Source organism: Podarcis liolepis (assembly GCF_965112155.1).
Source record: "Podarcis liolepis genome assembly, chromosome: Z".
Classification (NCBI taxonomy): domain Eukaryota; kingdom Metazoa; phylum Chordata; class Lepidosauria; order Squamata; family Lacertidae; genus Podarcis; species Podarcis liolepis.
Genome location: NC_139570.1, coordinates 36675876 through 36698369, shown reverse-complemented (window position 1 = coordinate 36698369; position 22494 = coordinate 36675876). Strand labels below are relative to the sequence as shown.

Below are 22494 nucleotides of genomic sequence, written 5' to 3'. Positions count from 1 at the left end.
TCAGGAGCAAGCAATAACTCACACGATGTAAGGAAAGTTAACTCTCTTTAGTCAAAGAAACAAAACAGTTCATGAGGCCAGGCCTAGCGAGCACAGCAACTTTTTCCAGCAGATCTTGCCTCAATGAGGCAGTTGTGAGGACTGAAGGTCCCTGTCTTCCCACAGCTCCCTAAATTTCCTCCTCCCCATGGTCCTTCTTAAGCAATCTGTGCTTTGTCTGTCTTTGCTCCACCGTCTTCATCCCTCTTCTGGTTCTGGGAGACCGGGGGTGGGGGGGGTGGCAGAGCTGGTCATAGCAGAAGGGGGAGAACCCCAGGCTTCTTCAGCAGCCCATCTCAGTCCTGCCTCTTGGCCCCCCTCCTCTCCAGCCTCATCTGCCTCTGGTTCTGGACTGCCCTCTGCCCCAACATCTTCCTGCTCACTACACCCTGTTACCTTTTCTGCTTCTGATACCTCCTTCTCCCAGTCTGCTCTCTCTTCTCTCTCTGACAACTCATCATTGTCCCACCACCAATCCTCAGGTTCTGAACCTTCGTCCCTTAAGGGTCCCCAGCTGGTGCCTCCCACCAGTCCTGTGCATCCATGACAGGCTGACACACCTTCCCTGTACCCTTTTCGGCACCTGATAAAAATGGTTTTGTTTAGACAAGTCCACCCAGGTATTTAGAAAGTTGGTGTGAGTTTTAATCTGTTCTTAGTTTATTGTTATTTGACTGCTTTGAAAATCTTAAATTATCATTGTTAAATCTTCTTATTCATCATTTTGTTGTTTTATCTTTTTTTGTAAACTGCTTTGAGGGGGTTGTTGTTGTTTTTACAATCAAGCAGTGTATACATTTTGTAAAAAAAAAAAAGTGACTAACTGCCAGTGTGGATTAGCGAACCCTACTTGCCAAGGAACAAGTGGCAGTGCACCTTAAGCTCCTAATCATCCTTTTGCATCCACATTTTTAGTTGCTCCACACCTGGTGTCATCTATGATGGAAGTGGGTGTGGTTTACAGGGAAATGGTATCATGGGCCAAATTGCAACACTTACCAGACCTCGTGTGGCCCATGAGCCCTGCTGTAAATGAAAAGCGATATTAATTCATAATAACTGAAACACATCAGTGGAGTCAAGGCTGCATATTTATGAACTTCACTACTAATAACACTTTCTCCCTCTCCAATTTTAGAACAAACTGATAGATAAGAAAATCTGCACGGAAAAAGAGGCTGAAAGGATTGTGAATCCAAATTTCTACCAGTTAGTTGGGAAGTTACAGAGTCGCTTTGAGCAGGAAGTAGAAATGATGGACGTAAGTTTGCCAGTGTCTCTTCCTAACACGTTTCCTGCAACGCATCCTAGCAGGATCAGAGCAGCAGAAATGAACCTGCTGCAACTCAAATTGAGAGAACCCATGGTCTGTGTAGCAGTTCTCCTTGTGGGTCAGATGTGGCCCTCAAGGCCTCTGCATTTGGCCCTCAGGACCAGTGGCAGAAACTGAAATATGAAAGCTAGGAGCTAAATGGCACCTTAAACCTAGGTTATGGGCACAACTACAGAATGTTTAGGCGCTTTTTTATAACAAGAATACAAAGCTGAAAATGAATGAACTGCAGCTAAAATATTATGTTCATTTTTCACATGGTCTAGTCCTTCCCCTGCCCACTCCACCTAATATTCTTAAGAGGGTCTCTTTTCCAGTCTTCAGAGAGTAGTTGGCAGTGGGGAGGCAGAAAAAGGTACTTTCCTTGCACTCTGCAGTTTTAATCTGAAATCTTAGCTCAGAAACTGCTTGCGCTAATGACATTCCCTGTTGCAAAATGCACTTATGACAATGGGAGTTTCGAACACTGCTCAGGGCTCTTCCCACATCACACCTTTTCCCTAGGCACCCTTCTCTCCCTGAGCCACACTCTTCACCAGTTCCTCCCTAGCGTTATCTATCAGGCTGTCTAGGGGCAATGCAACCCAGATGCCTCAACTGGCACCTTTGAGATGCATTCCTCTATTTTATTTATGTCACTGGATGTTTCCTTGGGAGGAGGAGCAGAGGCGCCTTTCCTATTGGGCTTACTGGTGCCTTGCGCCAGGGCACTGTCCTCTCAGGGGCGCCCCAGCGAGTGGGGGAGCTGCACAGCTTTGCCAGTGGCCTCCCCTTTCCCTGCACCCACCAGCTGCACCTTGCCAACCATATGGCTGGCGGGCATGCAGCTTGCCTTCCAAGCCTCCGCAGGAAGAGAGCGATCCCTGCAGAGGCTTCAGGTGGAAGCTGCGCCTCGCCAGCTATATGGCTGGCTGGCATGCAGTGCGCTCGCTCGCTCTCTCTCTCTCTCTCTCTCTCTCTCTTTCGCCTGCCCAGCCTGTGGGAAGAGGGAGGAGGGCGATGGCGAGGCTACGGAGCTTCCGCGCTGGGTTTGCAGCCCTGTTTGCAGGGTCCCCTTGCCCGTCCTGTTCAGCTACATCTAGCCCGAGCTGTGAGTAGCAGCAGCTGCTGCCCTTGTTTCTCTCTCTCCCTGGAATCCTGCCCTGTGTTTAATGTTATGGGCAACTCTATCCTGGGGAAGGGAAGCCTCCTCCTTTCTCTTTTCTTCTTCTTCTTCCTCCTCCTCGGGGGTGGGCTCCTTCTCTGCCCCCCCCAACAAGGTCCCTAGGGATTGTAAAGCAAGCCAGACCATTTAGCACCGACCTACTACTACTACTACTACTGCCCTCCACCCATAGATATCAGGGCGGCTCATAGCCTGAAACTACGGTACTGAGCACATGCTAAAAACTAGAACAAAGGCAAACCAAACCAAGCCAGCAACCCTCCTTCTCCCTTATTTGTGAAACAAGCCTGTTAATTGCCTGTCCAAATGAAAAAAGGCACTGAAGGTTTTTGAGATCAATGCAAGCTAAAAAGCATTGCAGGGGGTTGGGCTAGATGACCTGCAGGGTGCCTTCCAATTCTACGTTTTTCTGAAAAACACACACACACAACCCAACTATGGTCCCTCTGCAGTCCTTGCCCCAAGCAACTGTGTGTGAGACTTGCTCCCCAGAAAGTGTGCCTTGTCTGTGGTTTTTGGTCTCTCGTCAGCCCTCTCCCCCCAATCTATTCATATTCCTTTCTCCCTAATCTCCAGTATTACATTTTCCTCTGATTGAGTCTTAAAACAGAAAGCCCTAGTTCCCAACTGTGTTTCTTGCTGCAGTCCTACTGTCTACTCAGAAGTAAGGTCCTATTAGATTCAGCAGGGCTTACTCTCAGGTGAGTGCAGTTAGAGCCTTTGTGACCCAAGTTTTGGGTTCTTTTTAGGTTCAGGATGTCACTGCTTTACACCCACCCCCCAATATTTGAAAACGTTAGCTTTGTACTTAAACACAAATTGGCTGGGAACTTCATTGTCTGTGTCTTTATTAGTTTATTTAAAGAAAGGATGAATTAGAAGAACTGCTGAGTCTTGAATGAGTGTTGCTTTGGAATTGAGGACTTCATTAGATTTTCTTCTGCCTTTTCATTTTATTTTGTTCTAAGGGCTTGTTAGAGATAACGTGTAAGTGTGGTGTCAGCTCCCCCCCCCCAAAAAAAGGTCAACAACTCTAGGAAACGCGGGGGGGGGGCACGCCAGAGGGTTCTTTGCACCACAGCGCCGGATACGCTTAAGACAGCCCTGAGGAGGAGGTTGTGAATAAGATTGGTCCTCACTGATTTAAATTGGGCCCTACCCATCCTCAGCTAAATGCTGATTGCATCTGCTAACAAAAATCCTAAATCACAAATTCTTTCCGTTTGATTTCTCTCCAGGACCACCTAGAACAGTTGGTTAAGCACACAGAAATCAACTGCAGGAATGTCTACCAGTACTTCCAGGATGCTCTCACTCTCTTTGATACCCACAAATGCAACCTTGTTCGTCATGAAAACGAGCTTCACAGTAAAATGAATGAATGCCGAAACAAGCACGAAAATCTAAACAAGGTCAGAGCAGGGGTCTGGTTTAGTGAGGGAGGGGAGGACAGAGAATACAATGTGGTAGGCCATATCAGAGATCTTGGTGGGGACAGAAAGAAGAAAGGTTGTTGGCAAATCTGCATGAACTCTTGCATCTTGAATCAGCCATGTGCATTTGCAAAATTTATTTGCACAATTTAATCTGCAATTTTTATTTTCACGTGATTTTGCTTTGGCTTAGTCTGTTGAGAAAAGCAAGAACATCAAGAGAGCTCTGCTGGATCAGGCCAAAGGTCCACCTAGTCCAGCATCCTGTTCTTACCCAGTGAGCTCGGGGACTGAGTAGGAGATTTGAACCCTGGTCTCCCGGTCCTAGCCTGACACTCTATATGTATGGCACCACTTTGACTCCAATAACATAAGAGCATAAGAAGAGCCTTTCTGGCCCATCATAGTCCAGCATCCTCTTCTCATAGTAGCCAATCAGATGCCCCAATGGGAAACCCGTACTCAGGACATGAGCAGAGCACTCTCCCTACTTGTGATTCCCAGCTGGTAGTATTCAAGAGCCATACTGCCTTTGACAGCCATCATGAATAGTTGCCACCGATATCCTTAACCTCCTCCTTGAATTCGTCCAGTCATCTTTTGAAGCCATCCTAGTTCGTGGCCCTCACTGCCTCCTGTGGAAGTGAATCCCATAGTTTAACTGTGTGCTGTGTGAAGAAGTCCTTCCTTTTACCTGCCATGACTCTTTCAAAAGTTGCCCTCATTGGACAGACAGCCCTGGGTTCTAGCATTATGAAAGAGGGAGAAAAGACCTCTCCGTATCAATTTTTTTCCAAACTGTACATAATTATGTGCACCTCTATCATGTCTCTACTTTTTCAGCTTTTCTCTAAAGTAAACTGCATAGTGACCCCCTTTTCTCTTAAATAAGCTTAACTAAACTACATAGTTATTGTTTGTAGCACTGCATTCTCTTCTGTTTTTTAAATTTACTTTATGTTTCAGAACAAAAGTTTTCCCAAACTAGCTTACAGTCAGTATCCTAAATACATTTTTATATCACAGTCTAATAATTTCAGACAATGAATAAACAAAAGCAAAAACAAATTTTGGGAACAGTATCACAAAAATGCTGACTTAATATATTTAAAAAATTTCTTTAGCACCTCTTGACCAATTCCTGAATGTTTCCCTGAATATCAGTATGCTTTTTAATCATTTGATTGGTTGCCTTATTAAAACAACAGCAACTGTATATTGGCAGATTGGCAGCTTAGGTAGATTCTTTTAGAAATTGAAAGATGTGTGAGATAACTTACGATTTTAGAAAACTCAACCTGCTGCTCACTGTAAAGCTGCCTTATAACTGTTTTAATTTTTATACCCTCTGAACACACCAGTCCCAAAGTAGCTTGGAGCAGCAGTGGAAATAAACTCCAGCCTGAATCACTTCAAGTTTTAGGTGGTTTATCTGCCCTGTCCCAAGTAATTAAGCCTTCCAGCATTAACCATTCTAATGCCGACTGCTTCCTTCCATATGGGGCCAGCTAAGGGAAATTAATCTGGATGTGACCGTGGACAAACTGAGGACTCAAAGTTCTGATGAAAAACTGAAGGCCCAGCTGGAGAAGGTTTATGCTGTTTTGGACTTCATTCGAGCTGGGTATGTTTCAAGCAGTGCAGGTGGCAGAGGAAGCACAAATGCTTTGGGCTAGAGATAGATAGATTACAGTATGTATATAAATCCTGTGAAATGACAAACAAGCTGCTGTGTTCTTCTCACTGCATGTTTCGAAGCTTATCTCCACAACTATAGGGACTATAAACTTGCTTTAAAAGAAAACTCTGCAAATGCTGCCCTAGGTGTGCCTGTCAACCAATAAGAACAATGTGCTCTCTGATGCACAAAACAGTGAATGGACTGAGACTGAGTCTTGACTGGAATTCTAGGATGTGAGCTGGGACTTTTCAGGGCAGATGCCTAGTCTGGTGAGCTAACATAGGCTGCATGTTTCAAAGCTTTAGAGCAGCCTTCTCCAGCCAGATGTTTGGGACTATAAACCCCATCATCCCTGACAGTTGGGCATGCTGGCTTGCCAGTTACACATGCCAAGTCTACACCCACATTGAGGAGATGCAGTAGCAGGACACATGCTTTGTATACAGCAAGTCGTTAGTTCTGTCCCCACTCTCTCCAGTTAAAGAAGATTTTGATGTCAAGAATTGCCATTAAAATTCAAAATTCAAAATCCAAATCCAAAACCAACATTCTTGATTCAGTGGTTCTGGTTGAATGAATGAAGTTTGCACAATGTTTACTCAATTTAGTTGTAAGTCATCTGTCATAGATGTTTGAATATTCATTGCTGCAAGTTGGGATGCCGACAGATTCTGGCAGTTGTACACGGTGTCTGTTGTTATCGAATGTTGACTTCTACTGCAGTGGCCTCTGATGTCAACCTCTAATCCTACATTGCACATATTTGATGAATTCTTGTACAATCAGATAATATCTGTGGCAAAATTGTTAAATAGGTCCTGGGAGACACCAGGGTTCAAATTCCACACTCAACCCTGAAGCTCACTGAGTGACCCTGGGCTAGTTGCTGTCTCCCAGCCTAACCTACCTCAAAGGGTTGTTGTGGGGATTAAATGAGGAAGGGGGAGAACCATGTATGTCACCTTGAGCTCCTTAGAGAAAAAGGTGGACAAGTAATGCAATAAGTAAAAATAATTAAAAAGTTTTGGTTTCTTTCTTTGTTTACAGATATGCAACCTTCCAACAAGATCTCTTGACTAAATTATCCGCTTATCCAGACTGTATTTTACGCAGCCTGAATTCTTACAGCACCTCTGTCAGCCGGTATTTTAATGTGTGGGAAGTCTACAAAGGGGTATGTAGAAAACAAGACTTTGAATTTGACACTTTTGTAACTTAAGTAGGTGCAGACAGGTGCTGCATCCTTGCACATGTTCCCCTTCCCTACACTGAAATTGACTTCTTGCTCAGTTCATCTAGCAAACGAAATGGGAATAAAAGGGTACAGTTAGTAATTTATTTATTTGCTGTTTTCATTTGTTTTATTTATTACATTGTTTATTACCTTTCTTCCCAAGGAGCTCAAGGTGGCAGTACATAATTTCCCCCCTTCCCATTTCCTCCTCCCAATGACCCTGTGAGGTAGGTTATGCTGGGAGCGAGTGGCTGACCCAAGGTCACCTAGTGAGCTTCATGAAGATACCCGTTAAAGGAGTGGGGACTGTCTTTTCTTTCTTTGAACTCAGTTAAATTGATGGACTGTGAATGTGTTCCCTTCAGGGCCCAGTTGCATTTGTGACATTCCTAGTCCTCTTGAGCAGCCACTTGTGACCTGACTCAGAAGAGGTAGAGTAACAGTGTGTGAAAAAGGAGTGGAGTTGATCCCCAAGGAAATGGCAACCCCACACACATACACAAAGCTGATGAAGAGCATAGCATGGATTCCAGTGTGTTAAAAGCCCCTGAACATGGTTTGGGGGATTGGGAACATGCCATCTGAAAGCATTTTCTCTCTCTCAGACTCAGCCTTCCAAACCTGTGTTGACCTACCTGTAAGGGTTCTTGTAGAGATCAAAATAAAATGCTGTCAGTGGCATGCAATGAGCACCCAAGAGCGCTGTGTAGATGTCATGCATTAAGTATTATTTGTGAAAAATAATGAATTATCCTTTTTAATTCTTGATATTTTCTCTTTTCCCGCTTTCTTTTAAAAAAAATCAGAAGCCATTCAAGCAAACTGGGGATATGAGTGAAGAGGAAGGTAATTTCTATCCTCCACAGTGTAATATAGTATTTTAAAAAGCACAACTTTGCCTCTTACAATCATGAGAATCAGTACCATCCAATCAGGCATTTTGTTCCACATGATGTCAGCATTGAACCTCCAGTATTACGGTACCTATCCTTTGGAACTCCCCCCCACCACATACCTAACAGGCCCCTTGTCTGTTGACTTTTCAGGCCATGGTAAAGGCCTTTGCTTTTTCCACAAATATTCATCCCAGTTTGTTTAAACAACCCCTAAGGTCTCTTCCTTCAAAACCCACCATCTCCCTCCAAGATTTTCAGGAAGGGGAGGCTGCCCTTGAGTGAGACTACTTAACCTGTAAGAGATGGCAGTGTGGAAAGTAAGAACACATATCACCAACACCCTCATTGCCAACCCTCTGGAGGTGACCCTTGTGTTATTTTTTTCCTTTTCCTTTTCCTCAACTCAAGGGTGGGGAACTTCAGGTCCAGAAGTCAAATACGGCTCCCTAGGCCACACTGTCTACTAGCTCTGCTTTGCCCCCTCCTTGCATATTTTTGCCTAGTTGGGCTAAGTCCTTGAACTCTGGTTTTGCCTCTTGCTTGCCTGGACAGAGGCAGGAGAGCTGTGGGAGGGTGGGTGAGTGTGTGTAGAAATCAGCACTATGGTGATTTGTAGTGTTCTGCCCACTTTTGCCTCTGGCCCCACCCTCCACTGCCATAAGGCCCTCAGAAATTTACCTAGAAGGGAATGTGGCCCTCTGGCTAAAAAGGGGTTCCTCCTCCTCCTCCTTCTTGTTTTAGTATTCATATGCCTAGCAATTCATAGAGGGACAAATGGAAGGAAGGCCTCTGTCTCCAAGCTTACAATCTTAAAAATGCAAGGAATTACAGCCTTCCATGTGCAGTCTAAATGCATGTTAAGTTTATTCACTCACAATTAGCTCATTGCTCTCTCCTTCTGCCCCCTCCTTTTGCTGTCTCCCTCCCCACCTGTGAAATTTTAACTGTAAGCTCCCTAGGGTTGAGGCCACCTCCCTTGCTTTAATTTTTCCTCTTCAGAGCACTGGATGGCACCTGTGATCACAATAATTTCATTTTATGCTCTTTGGGCAGAAATGGGGGAGGACATTGAAGAGTCGGACAGAATTGAGGAGGGCTTCTCTGAGAACAAAAGCGAAGAAGAAGAAAAAGAGGAACAGCAGGTGGAGGTGAACCCAGAAGCTGAGGAATCGAGAATTACCGTAGCAGGGGATTCAGAGAGCTCTGCTCCAGAAAGCGATGGAGCGCTCATCCCCAGAGACGGCAGTTTTATCCTGGAAAGTGACAATGTGGAGAAATCTGATGAAGGGAGCAGTTCTACTACGCAAGAGGCTGTTGAGGTCCGTGACGTGGAAAATGCCGCAGCACCAGGATTTGTGAGTTTCCACCGGGTTGGGGTGGGGGAACAGGATGACTTTAGCAAACACAGAATGACATAGAAGAAGCAAGACCTGAGCACAAGAGTGCTCTCCCTTCCCTTGGTTTCCAGCAACTGGTATTCAGACGCATTTCTACCTCCAACCATAGAAGCCATGCATGGCCATCATAGTAAAGGCCGTTGATAGCCGTCTCCTCCACGAATTTGTCCAATCTTCTTTTAAAGCTACCTAGGTTATTGGCTATCAGTACCTCTTGTGTGGGACGCGGGTGGCGCTGTGGGTTAAACCACAGAGCCTAGGACTTGCCGATCAGAAGGTCAGCAGTTCAAATCCCCGCAATGGGGTGAGCTCCCGTTGCTCCGTCCCTGCTCCTGCCAACCTAGCAGTTCAAAAGCACGTCAAAGTTGCAAGTAGATAAATAGGTGCCGCTCTGGCGGGAAGGTAAACGGCGTTTCCATGCGCTGCTCTGGTTCGCCAGAAGCGGCTTAGTCATGCTGGCCACATGACCCGGAAGCTGTACGCCAGCTCCCTTGGCCAATAAAGCGAGATGAGCGTCGCAACCCCAGAGTCAGCCACGACTGGACCTAATGGTCAGGGGTCCCTTTACCTTTACCTCTTGTGGAAGTGTGTTCCATAGGTTATCTATGTGCTACATGAAGAAGGACTTCCTTTTATCTGTCTTGAATCTTCTAACATTTAGCTTTGTTGGATATCCATGTGTGCTGTTGTAATGAGAGAGGCAGAAAAATCTCTCTGTCCACTTTCTCCATGCCATGCACATTTATTTGTGTGTGTGTGTGCATAGCATAGTATTTTGCATTTTTCTACTTACATATCATACGTTACTATCAAATATTCTTTCCATATAGACTTCCTAGCCTAGCCTTCCATGGTGTCTGTAATATGTCTGGTATTGCTGTATATCCATATATTAATCCACCCTACTTTTTTCTATCTAATTCTTCTTTGTATTTAATTGTTGTTCAGAGAATCACCCCTACTTGTAATTTAATTTTAGTATCGTGTTTTTTTTTAAATACTCCCCAAAAGTTTCCCATTCACCCTTTATTTGTTTTCCATCCTGATTCGTTATTTTGGCTGCCATGCTTGCAAGTTTGGCATATTCTGTCAATTTATGCAGTCATTGTTCTTTTGTTGGTGTTTCTTTTCCTGCCCAACTTTTAGCATACACTATTCTTGCTGGTGCTGCAGCATTAAAAAAAATATTATATAGCCTTGCAGGGAGCTCATAATCAATTATTGCTAATAGAAAGGCTTCTGGTTTCTTCGGAAATGTAAATGGGGGTGGGGGTGAGATGAGCTCATTGTAAACCATCTCCCAGTATTTTTGGGGTTATTTACACTGCCACCACATATGTATGAAAGATCCCTCAATCTCTTCATGTTTCCAACACAGTTTGGACCCTCTCTTGTACATTTTAACATTTTAACTGGGCATCAGATTCTACTGCCACGCACAGTTTTAAGCATCATGTAGTGTTTTCCTTGCCTTTTCTCTAAACGAAAATATCACATGCACTGCAATGTTTCTTCATATATTACAGTGCATGATTCCTGCATCCCAGGAATCCTGGGAACTGTAGTTTAGCCCTCAGAGAGCTGCAATTCCCAGCATCCTTAGGAAATTGCAAGATTTTGGGGGGAAAGTTATACTCTTTAAACCTAGACAGCCTAAGAGGTCTTGTGCAGCAGGTCCAGTTCCCCCCCAAGACTGGACATACTGTGATATAAGAAAAACAATGAAGAATTGCACTGGAACGGTGTGGGATGAAACCCTTCATTTGCTTGAACATCATCTAACCTCCCTGCAAACAATTCTTACCTTATGCCATCCACTGGCTTAAATGTTGCTTTTAATTGGGAACCAATGTCATGGTTTCTCCCTTTGCCTCATCCGCAGGTGAGGCTCTCTAGGACACCGTCACGTCTGATGGAAATGACCACTGAGTTCTTCACTACATCCAGTGGAAACACTTACAAGGCAGTTCTGAACTCACCGAAGCTTAAAATCAAGAAATCTGAGAAATATTATGTGGGGAAACTGAAGGCGAATTTGCTGCCCTCCTACCTAGCGCAAGTGTACCTCTCTGAGAGTTTCTTTACGGATGTGAGAAGGCAGTGAGTAGGACTTCAATCTCTTCTCTTAGTTTACAGCTCGATCCCATCTTCTGTGTGGGTTATGTTCCAGTGGTTTGTGCATAAAAGCAAAATTACACAAAGCCAAAACCACCCCGACCCCTGAAATGAGTTTGGGGCCATCTAAGATCTCAGACTGCCCTGCAGGATCTTGCAAGGGCTTCTAGCGCCCTTGCATGGTCCTCCCAGAGCCTAGTAAGCAAGGCAGAGGGCTTAAAACTCTTTCTATGAAGGGAAAGACCCCTGGCAAACAAGGCTGCCTTATCCACTTTTTATTTATTTACTTTTTTTGTTGAGTACATAAAGTTGTATTTGTGTAGGTGAAGCCTGTGTGAGATGCAATCAACCTGTAGTTTAATGGCATTTATTTATATGTTTTAATTAAAAACATTTACATGCCGCTTAAAAAACATTTACATGCCGCTTGTTGTCCTACCGCCAGCAGGTGAAGACTGTTTTGTTCCAGCAGGCTTTTGGAAGCCTACTGCTTTTAAGGAAAGGGCTTCTAAATAGCACAACATTGTTTTTACTACTTGCATTTTAATATATATATTTTTGCATCTGTTATAGTTTTTAATTCTGTTATAGTTTAATTACTTTTTTGACTATCATCTTCTATATGCTTTTAGCTTCCTGTGTGTTTTATCTGTGTCTTTTTTAGCTTTTGTGAGCAGCCTTGAGTCTCAGTTCAGGGAAGCCGGAGCATAAGTACATTTTAAAAACAATACGTTAGTAAAAACAAAAATGCAGCCCAGAGCCTGAAAAACAGCAATATAGAAACTGGTGTGGACAAAAGTGCAGAAAACAGATGTCCCGTAGATTTCAAACACATAAATCCGGGTCTGATTTATAGGCCAGGGAGAATGCCTGAGTAAAGACACAAGTCTTTATAAGATATCTGAAGTGACTGATGGCTGCTGCTTCATGTGTGACAGAGGGAAGAGCCTTTCCCAATATAGGAACAACAGCAGAAAAAGTTTCTGAGTCATCACCCTACAATATTTTGCAGGGTGCCATGTTACAGGTAGAATTTCTCTAGATGATCTAAGCAATCTTACGGTATTAATACAGAGGCACATAGCCTTCCAGGTAAATGCCTTTTTCAAGAAGAACAAGAACGAGAAGAAGATTGTTCAAGGCATCTTTCAGCATAAAAATCAAAACAAGATGAGCTTCTGGCTGTGGACTACCCTCTGGACATTCCATTGCATCTGATCCTAAGGATCTTTAGCATAATTGGGGGAAATGAATGATTGAAGTTTGAACGTATTCATTCCTCTGAACCTGCAACCTCCTTCAATGGTGGTCTTGGAAGGATTGTTGCTGTTCTCTCCCCCCCCCCCAACCCAAAAAAAATTTTCAAGACTTTATTATGAAGTTAAAATAAGAATCCAGTAAGAAATAAGAAATAAAAATTTAAAAGTAAATTTCCCCCCCATAAAGCCATTACTATATAAAATACATTCTCAAGACTACACATTGAATTAGATGTTACAAAAACAAACTGACCCGATACCGAAAGAGTACAAACCAAAGGTTACAAATACAAGCCATATTTCCTTGGGATTTGCCACCCCCATGATTGGCCTTTCATATAAGTAACAAATGGCCCACCCACAAAGAAAGCTTCCCATCACATCTCTGACTCACCACTTCTGAACAAGAGAAATGCTTAGCACAGAAGCTCATACATAAAAATGTGGAGGGAGGGTGCTTAGCTAATCTGAGGATGGACAGTTCTTCCCATAAACCTGGAGCAAAGCATATCTCCTACTTTTTAAATTCTGAAGCAAAGCATAGCCAGAGTTGCCAGAAGCCTGTGAAGCTCTGGGGTTCACCCACATTGCGTGATGCAACACAGTGAACACTGATGAAGTAGAGATGAGAACTTATGAGAGAGAGATTTGTTCGTGTAAGCAGAAGGATGCCCCAACTTTTCCTTTCCTTCTCTTTCCCCATCACAGAATCCGGCTGCAGTTTTTTGAACACCTGGAGAACTGGTATTCTGAGACGATGTCCAAGGCCTGGGTCATTGTGGACTCCAAGAAAGAAGAGATCAGCGCTGAACTGCAGCTGCGTGCTCACCTTCATGAGCCAAGGCGGGAGCGCATCGAGAAGGATATCTACGATGTCAGAATGGGTATTAATGTTTTCACTGCTGCTTGTTACCAATGTGACACAATTGTTTCAGCTAGCCCACCTACTCCCCACTAACACTAAGGCCACATCCACACCATACATTTGAAGCCCTACAATACCACTTTAAACAGTCATGGCTTCCCCAGAAGAATTCTGGGGGCTGTTAAGGGTGCTGAAAGTCATAAGAGGGGACTTCCTAGACCAGGGGTCAGCAACTTTTTTCAGCCGTGGGCTGGTCCACTATCAGACCATGTGGTGGGCCGGACTATATTTTGGAAAAAAAATATGAACAAATTCTTATGCCCCACAAATAACCCAGAGATGCATTTTAAATAAAAGCACACTTTCTGCTCATGTAAAAACACCAGGCAGGCCCCACAAATAACCCAGAGATGCATTTTAAATAAAAGGATACATTCTACTCATGTAAAAACATGCTGATTCCTGGACCATCCACAGGCCAGATTTAGAAGGCAATTGGGCCGCATCCGGCCCCCGGGCCTTAGGTTGCCTACCCCTGCCCTAGACAGAGGACTAGGACCCAGGAGACCATGGCTCAGATTCCCCTCAGTCATGTAACTCACCGGGTGACCTTGGGCCAATCACTGCCTCCCAGCCTAATCTACCTCACAGGGTTATTGTAAGGATGAACTGGGGAGGAGGAGAACCATGGACACGGACTCAAGCTCCTTGGAGAAGAAGATGGGACAGAAATGCAATAAATAAACTGTAGTTCTAGGAGGGGAATAATGAGTCTCTGCAAATAATATAGGCTGATTTTCTATATATGGTTGTGCCCAGCTGTTAGGTTAAATTCCCCCTGCCCTCCACCGACCATTGTCACCCTGGCCTCAACTGGTAGGCAGAGGATCGAATTCAAAACGTTGACAAATAATTTGTGGAGGCTGAATTTATAAAAAGCGAAGGCAAGGATGGGTTTTTGGAAATTTGTTCAGTGGTGTCTGGACACACACATACACACACAAATAAATAAATAAATAAATAAATAAATAAATAAATAAGTATGTATGTATGTATGAGCAATGGCACCCCTTGGCATTGGGGGGGGGGGATATGGATTGCAAGGCTTTCCAGATTTATCTTACTTTCAACTCCCACTGGCTTGAACCTAAAGCATTCTCTCACCCCACCCCTGCACGCCTTTCCTTCCCCCCCCCCAGCGGAGCTGCGATTTCACAACGACCGCTTAGTGCGACACTGCAGTGGTGTGGTGGAGGCCCTGAATAAAGAAAAAGCTGCCTTCTCCAAGCTCCGAGAAGACCAGAACCGTGTTAGCAAGACTTTCCGGCGGAAGATCCAAGACATGGAGAACATCTTCCTGATGGAGACCAGGGCAGAAAAGTCAGTGGGGGGGGAGGGGGTCGCACAGCTTTCCCCCATGCCTCTTCAGTCCCAGGGAATTGGTTGAGCAGGGGCTACCTTATCACAACATCAGGTTTCCTGAGTGCTTTTGATTTTGGTGGTACTTCTGGATCCAGGTCTCTCACTGGAGGCTCAGTGGCTAGAAGTGCCTTTTACCAACTGTGACTAGTTCAACAGCTATGGCCATTCCTGGACCAGGGAAGCCTTGCCACAGTTGTTTATGTGTTGGTTACTCCAAGACTGGGTTGCTGCCATGCACTCTGTGTGGGGCTTCCCTTGAGTTTGATCAGGAGGCTGCAGTTAGTGCTGAATGTTGCAGCACATACGCCCACTCAGTCACTTTAATCTGTGGAACTGACAATGCCCCTGATGCCATATAATACCTGTTCTGTATTTGTAAGAACTCGAACTTTTAGTGTGGTTGCTCCTACACTTTGGAACTCCCTGCATGTTAACATCAGGAAAGGCACCTTCATTCTATTCTTTTCAGCACCTGCTATAACACTTTTGTTTAGGCAACCCTGTCCAGATGCTGAGAAAGTTGATGCAAGTTTTACATCAATTTTCAGTCAGTCATTATTGTAACTTTTTGAAAGCCTTAAATTGTTATCAATCTTCTTATTTACAATGTTATTGTTTTATCATTTTTGTAACCCACTTTGAGGGTTTATTTGTTTCTTACAGTCAAGCTGTTTAATATAAATTTAAAAAACTTTGTTGGTATATCACCATCTCCTTTCTCAGGCTGTTGAGTCTCAGCAACAATATGCGCACTGAGCTGATTGACCACGTGGAGGTGATGCAGCTCTCCCTTCGGAGCTACAGGCAGTACTTGGAAGAAGCACTAGGGAAGCTGCGAGACGCAAACACTGACTTCCTTAAAGCGTGCAGGTATGCCAAGATCTGTTCAGCAGTGGCTAGTGTCATGGATTCCATGAGGTGGGGTGAAGCCCCCAGGGCAATGCCCCTGTGGGTGCTCCACCACTTCCACTGCCAGCGGAGAATGGGTACCATCATTGGTGCTTATTTCATGAGATCTCACAGAAATCTCACAAGATCTCTCATAGTTTGAGAAATCTTGCAAGATTTTGGCGCTGATGCGCCGCTCCGATATCAACACTACTGTGTTGTTTAAGGCAACTTTACTTAGTCATGGTAGCCACCACTGGGAAACCCACAAAAGTGGAATCCCCAGGCTTATAAATTCCCTATCTTAGCTTTGTACAAGTGCATAAATTAAGCCACGTTCCTGTCCCCCTCCTCCTTCCCCTGCTGAGTTCTACAAGGGACAATTCTGAGACTTGAGGAGGAGAAGGAAGCTGGCAGCTGGTGCCAGCACCCCTTGTAAGTGAGAAAGCAGGCAGGTGGGGGCTAGCTGAAGGCAGACTGGGGTAGGCAAGGTAGTGTCCTACTTGCCCTAAAGAGGCAACTTCCACTAAGTCTTTATAAGATCCTCCTATACAGGTGGAATCATAAACAGGGCCTTTTCCAACCTCAGGCCATCCAGAGTCATAGCATCCTTAAACGGTATTTTTCATTGTTTTTCCCAGATTATTTGCTGATGGCGGAAATTTTTCTCCTGAGGAACTAGATGGCTTCATCAAGCGCCTGCACAAGGAGAGTGGGCGCATTGAATTTGTCGAGGGCTTGATCATGATTGACCTGGAGAAGATGGAGTCTTCTTACCTGGAGCAGGTGAGGAGATGCCGGTCTCCCTGTTCTAGCAAGATAGAGGTTGCATCAAGAACAGCGAGAAGAATAAAAACTCTTATTTTTCCCATCTGCCTCCCAAGGCTACAGAGGTCATCAACAGATATGAAAGCAAGTTTCGTTTTCTGGCACTTGACCGGCTCTTCATAGAGAAAATCCAACGGTTCTTGACGAACACTCAAGTGAAAATCAAAACAGAGGTGCAGATAAATGAAGAGTATTTTATTTTACTTTATTGCCAGAGTGGGGAGAGGCAGGCATGGAGCTTTCTCCTTTACCCCCAGCTCAATGACTTTTTACCTAAAGCTTTGAAGGGCTCCAGATTACTTCCTTGGGTGTTTGACAAGCCCTTACTCATCTTATCCTCCCCGTTAGCACTTGCACACAAACAGCAAAAGGGATAAAGCACAGGAAGGACCCCCAGAACTGAATGAGTCCTGGTGGGAACGCCAGTGAGACCCGCCTTTTTTATTTATTATTTCATCTATTACGTTGCATTTATATCCCACCTTTTTCTCCAAGGAGTTCAAGGTGGCATTTGCAGTTCTCCCCACACTCATTTAACCCCCACAACAACCTTGTGAGGTAGGTTAGGCTGAGAGGCAGCAACTGGCCCCAAAAGTGAGCTTCATGATGGAGGGTGGCATTTGAACCCCAATCTCCCAGGCCCTAGTCTGACACTCTAACCACTACACCACTGGCTCTCTGCAGCAAATGCTGAGTAGAGGATGGCAAAAGAGACAAGAAGGATTCTGAAACAACATATCATGCATAGCCAGAGATACACTGCAGATCACCAGTATAAAGCTCTCAGACCACTGGGGGATGAATTCTCACAAAACTACAGTGGTACCTCGCAAGACGAATGCCTCGCAAGACGAAAAACGCGCAAGACGAAAGAGTTTTCCGTATTTTGAGTCGTTCCGCAAGACGAATTTCCCTATGGGCTTGCTTCACAAGACGAAACGTCTTGTGAGTTCTTGTGAGTTTGTTTCCTTTTTCTTAAAGCCGCTAAGCCGTTAATAGCCGCTAATAGTCGCTAAGCCGCTAATAGCCGTGCTTCGCAAGACGAAAAAACCGCAAGACAAAGAGACTCGCGGAACGGATTAATTTCGTCTTGAGAGGCACCACTGTATCTCCTGCAGATTTCCCCACCCTTGCCTTTCTCCTTAACTGGTAAACACACATCTGGGGAAATGCATTTGCCCAATTGTAGTTCTGCCACTGGAAGTCCCATATCCCCTTGCATCAGTGTCAGCCAGGAAAACCTTTCTCCACTTACCTTCTGCGAATCTCAGTTAAGCTTTTGACTTCAAGTTCTCCCTTTTCCTTCTTAGGTGGCAAAATCCAATTGGCAGACCCAGACGTTAAACTCTTACATGGAGAAACTCACCAGAAGGATTGATGCTTGTGCCCATCCCACTGCAGATAAGGAAGTAAGTTCCAACAGCATGCAATTAAAAATGATTTGTCTTTTTGCTGCAAGGGGTTCAAGTCACATCCAGGGTTTTCAAAGTCTGGAATACAGACCTGGAAGCTTGTCAGGGATTCCTCAGTAAGGGAATCATTCATTAAATGAAGCTGGGCATTGGAAGATTCAGGACAAACAACAAGAAATGACTTCATGCAGCACATAAACTAAAGAATTCTCTCAGCTGGAACTTACTAGAACTCAGTTCCAGCACCTCTCAGGTGGGCGCCACTGCTATTCTAAGAGAACGAGGGAGGTGTTCATGGTGAGTTCCAGCACCTCTTTTTTTAGAAAAATAGCAATGTTAATACAGTGGTACCTCTGGTTACATACTTAATTCGTTCCAGAGGTCCGTTCTTAACCTGAAACTGTTCTTAACCTGAAGCACCACTTTAGATAATGGTGCCTCCCGCTTCTGCCACGCCGCGCAATTTCTGTTCTCATCCTGAAGCAAAGTTCTTAACCTGAGGTACTATTTCTGGGTTAGGAGAGTCTGCAACCTGAAGCTTATGTAACCTGAAGCATATGTAACCCAAGGTGCCACTGTGTGTGTGTTTGTGTGTGTGTGTGTGTGTTTATATTGAACAAAATCATATTTAGTGCCTGGTTTGTTTATTTCTCTCAGTCTGTAACTTCAGAAGCACTCTATGAGTTTGCCACGTTTGTGATGGAAGAACTGAAAAAAAGAAGCAAGTATCTCAATTGCCTGCTCGAACTGGTAAATAGATCCACATGGTGAATGATTGTAATGATTATTATTTGTCTCCCTAGTGCCATTTGTGTACAATGCACTGCTAAACAAGAATAACATAAGCAAAAAGACAGTTCCCTGGCAATCAGTGGGCAAAATGACACATGATGTTGATGGGGAAATTTGCAGATCTGTAAAGCTTAAAGCTCCCCCTTTGGGGAAGGGCTGTAGCTCAATAGTAGAGCATCTGCTTCACATGGAGAAGGCCCCAGGTTCAGTTCCCAGGATCTCCAGGTAAGCATGGAAAAGACTCCCTGCCTGAAACCCTGGAGAGCTACTGCCAGTCAGTGTAAGCAGTGCTGAACTAAAAGGATAAATCATCTGACTTAGTATAAGGCAGATCGCTATGTTGTTCTTGTGGCTTCCCCCAAGGCATTTGGCTAGCCACAGCTGGAAACAGGAAGCTGGGAAAATTGACCTTTGGTCTGGTCCAATAGGATGCTTCATCTATTTTGCTCCTTTCCGACACAGGACCCTGTGTTCTCTTATGTACAAGACCCCACAATCCCTACCTCCGTGACAACCTCCATCCAGTCAGACAGCATGCTGCAGGAAAGCAAGACATTTGTGATGGGTGTTGAATGCACATCACTGTTGAACCCAAGCCGGATGGGGAAGCCAGCCTTTGACGATGCAGCGATTAGTGTGATCAAGCACCTCATTGGGTAGGTATTGAAGGGGAAGGGGCGGGATGGTCCTGGTTCTTGCAAAAGTGGTGGAGACTGAGAGCACAGTAAACACTAAGCCCATCAGCAAGGAGGGAGATGCTCATGAACAAATGCCTCCACTTGGTTTTTAAACTCACTGCAGAGAGTGGTACCTAGCAGTGGTGGCTGTTGACTGTTGGGACTGGGAGGGCAGAAGGAAGGGACACCCAAAAGGTGGTGGCGCCAAAGCCAGAGGCAGGCAGAACCAGAGCCAATCACAGGCAGCTGGTTAATTCTTGTTTTATCCCCATCCTCCTCCCTGCTAAGAGGGCAAAACTGACTAAGGAGGAGGAAGCTGATAGCCAGTGACCAGTTCCCCTGAACTGGTTGTAGGAGGACAGGCAGGTGGAGACTGACTGAGAGCAGACTGCAGTTGGTAGGGTGGTTCTCCATTCACCCTAATGAGGGCAAGGAGTAGCCAATGTGGTGCCCTCTAGATGTTTTTGGACTCCAACTCCCATCAGCCCCAGCCAGTGTGGCTAATGGTCAGGGATGATGTTAGTTGTAATCCCAACAACATAAAGAGGACTTCATGTTGGCTACCCAATGGGAAAAGTTACTGCTAAGACGATGTGGGCAAGAAAATGAAAGTGTCACGAAACTCCAACAGAGAAAGAGTGCTTAAATAAAGTGCACGGAATTGGCTGAGACAAGTTAACTGAGCTCTAGTCCACAGGAGGGAAGGGAGGTCATGGAGTGTTGACTTCACTGAAAGATGGAATTGCTTTGTCAAATAGCGGAATACAAGTAAGGGAATGTAAGACTTGAAGGACCTCTGTTTTTGTAAATAATATCAAAAAAGGAAAGAAAGCTTTATGGGTCAAAAGACATCCCCTACAAATTCCCAGGACCGGAGTCTTAACCTGTGTTGAGCTTGTTTCAGATCCCATCGCACCAGAAGACTGACAGATGCGCAGCAGGAGAAAGAGCGCTTGCAGTCCGCTGCAACAGAAACAGCACCAGGTGGGCACAAGGAGACCTTCCATGCAGGCAATCGTTGCAGCCACACAGCTTAACTCAGGGGGTTATAACGGATTTCTTCAATTAACCACACCAGTTGCAATGCTTAAGACAGCTTTACTAGATCACAACAACAGCAGCCACCGGGAACCTGCAAAAGCAGAGTTCACAGGCCTATAAATTACCCAGGCTTATATAGAAGCATTCCCTTGCCTTAGCCTTACTCACACACCTTGAAATCAAGATGCGTTCTCTGAGGAAAAGTGTGCTTGATTCAGCAAGAAGAATTCACTGTCTGCTTTCTGTCAAACTGGTCCAAGGCCTAATTTTTCCAGTACAAACATTCTCCACCCCGCAAAAAACAAACAAACAAACAAACAAACAAACCATTCTCAACATATTCTTAATACAGTACAGTCCGCAGAAGCAGATTCTCCTAACTATATTATTTCACACACTGTTTTTACATACCTTCACATGTAGACTACCTATCAATCAGTATGGCTATCCACCACAGGGTTGCCAAAACTTTTTGGGCCCGCTGGTCACAATTGGAGTTCTGACAGAGCACTGTGGCTGCTGGTCACAAAATATCCACCATGCAGATGCTCAAGGGAGAGGTGGAGTCTGTGCAAATGGGAATCGAGTAGGAAGAGCAAGCAGTCACTCTCACACTTTGGTGATTTGGGGATGGATATTTGCTGAGACCTTTTTCAGGCACCAGAAGAGGTCCTTGGGCAGAGTGCATGGTGTTGGCGACGCTTGCATTGGCTAGCATTAGGTTTGGCATTGGGTTTGGCATTGGGTTTGGCATCAGCTGCTGGAGACTTTGCCCCATTTCACACATAACCACCTCAGAAATAGTGCTCCAAGGCAACAGGACTGTAAACACAATATATTAATAATGAAGTTTACAATAATGTAGACAAAATATCAAACAAAGTATTCATTTCTACCTGCCTATCATTCTAGACCATTGCAGTGGTTTCCCCCCTCTTAGAATTGAGTCACTTTTTTGAAGTCCTCCCAGTTGTGAAAACTGCAATCAGAGCCTTGAAACAGAGGAAGATCTTTGAAACAGGACCGTATCCAGAAATCTGTCTTTTTGTCAGCTGCTTAGAGCATTCTTCAGTATAACAATAATTACTTTTGGGGTACACGGTTCTTTGAAAGCCTCACTGAAATGTACACTTTGCAATTGTAATAGTATTTTGCCTCCTTTGTGTAAGCTTCATTATTAATTTATTGTCCCAGGTTCAGTCCCCAATGGCATCTCCAGGTAGGGCTGGGAAAGATACCCTATCTGAAACTCTAGAGAGCTGCTGGCAATCAGTGCAGAGAGTACTGAGCTAGATGGACCAAGTTTCTGGATGTATAAAGCAGCTTCCCATGCTGCCTTGCTCACTTTCAAGCCTTTCTCTGCAACCATGAGGTCTAGAAACAAACTTAGGTTCACAAAAACAAATTATAAGTATTCTGACACTCAAGGTTCTGCCAACATGGCCTGTAACACTCTGTAGCCCAAGCACAACAAGGAAGAGATACGGCTCAGTGGTAGAGCATCTGCTTTGCATGCAGAAGCTTCCATGTTCAATCCCCAGCACCTCCAGGTTGGGCTGGGAATGTCCCCTGCCTGAAAATCTTGAGAGCTTCTGCCAGTGTAGACAGTACTGAGCTAGATAGTCCAGGGGTCTGACTCAGTAGAAGGCAGCTTCTCTCCAAGAGAAGAGAGTGCATTTTAGGGGCTGTATTCAATGCTGTTCCTACTCAGAGTAAACCCATTGAAATGAACATGAACTGGGTTTCTTGATTTCAATAGGTCTGCTCTGACTAAAGCTTAGTTGGAGACAACCATAGGAGGTGTGATCCCAACAAATGGGGCTGGCTTGAGGATTTGGTGAGGATCTTGGCTAAGACAAACTCTGTTGACCCACTCTGCTGCGCTCGTTCAATTCAGAAGTGATGTTTCATGGAAACATTGCCTCTAAATTATCTGTGCAAAGTGAGAGTAGTGGGCCTGATATGAAAGGTGGAGCTCTCTCTTTCCTGACGTTTGGGGCCCCAGGAAGCACTGGAA

The 22494-nt window shown here is 44.7% G+C and overlaps 1 protein-coding gene across 3 annotated transcripts in view; it reads left to right on the top strand.

The window, feature by feature from the left end:
- The window catches only part of LOC310698420 (coiled-coil domain-containing protein 180-like), a 56978-nt gene that overhangs the window by 14406 nt on the left and 20078 nt on the right, over positions 1 to 22494 (top strand). For 2 of the 3 annotated variants that reach the window (XM_083485491.1, XM_083485490.1), the window contains exons 13-28: positions 1178 to 1300; positions 3776 to 3949; positions 5479 to 5594; positions 6699 to 6825; positions 7692 to 7731; positions 8835 to 9136; positions 11061 to 11278; positions 13261 to 13436; positions 14617 to 14797; positions 15563 to 15709; positions 16369 to 16513; positions 16612 to 16728; positions 17866 to 17964; positions 18625 to 18717; positions 19222 to 19415; positions 20341 to 20420. In XM_083485491.1, the coding sequence (XP_083341617.1) occupies positions 1178 to 1300; positions 3776 to 3949; positions 5479 to 5594; positions 6699 to 6825; positions 7692 to 7731; positions 8835 to 9136; positions 11061 to 11278; positions 13261 to 13436; positions 14617 to 14797; positions 15563 to 15709; positions 16369 to 16513; positions 16612 to 16728; positions 17866 to 17964; positions 18625 to 18717; positions 19222 to 19415; positions 20341 to 20420 (2332 nt within the window). The remainder of the gene's footprint in view (positions 1 to 1177; positions 1301 to 3775; positions 3950 to 5478; positions 5595 to 6698; positions 6826 to 7691; positions 7732 to 8834; positions 9137 to 11060; positions 11279 to 13260; positions 13437 to 14616; positions 14798 to 15562; positions 15710 to 16368; positions 16514 to 16611; positions 16729 to 17865; positions 17965 to 18624; positions 18718 to 19221; positions 19416 to 20340; positions 20421 to 22494) is intronic. The other variant, XM_083485492.1, reaches the window with a different exon arrangement.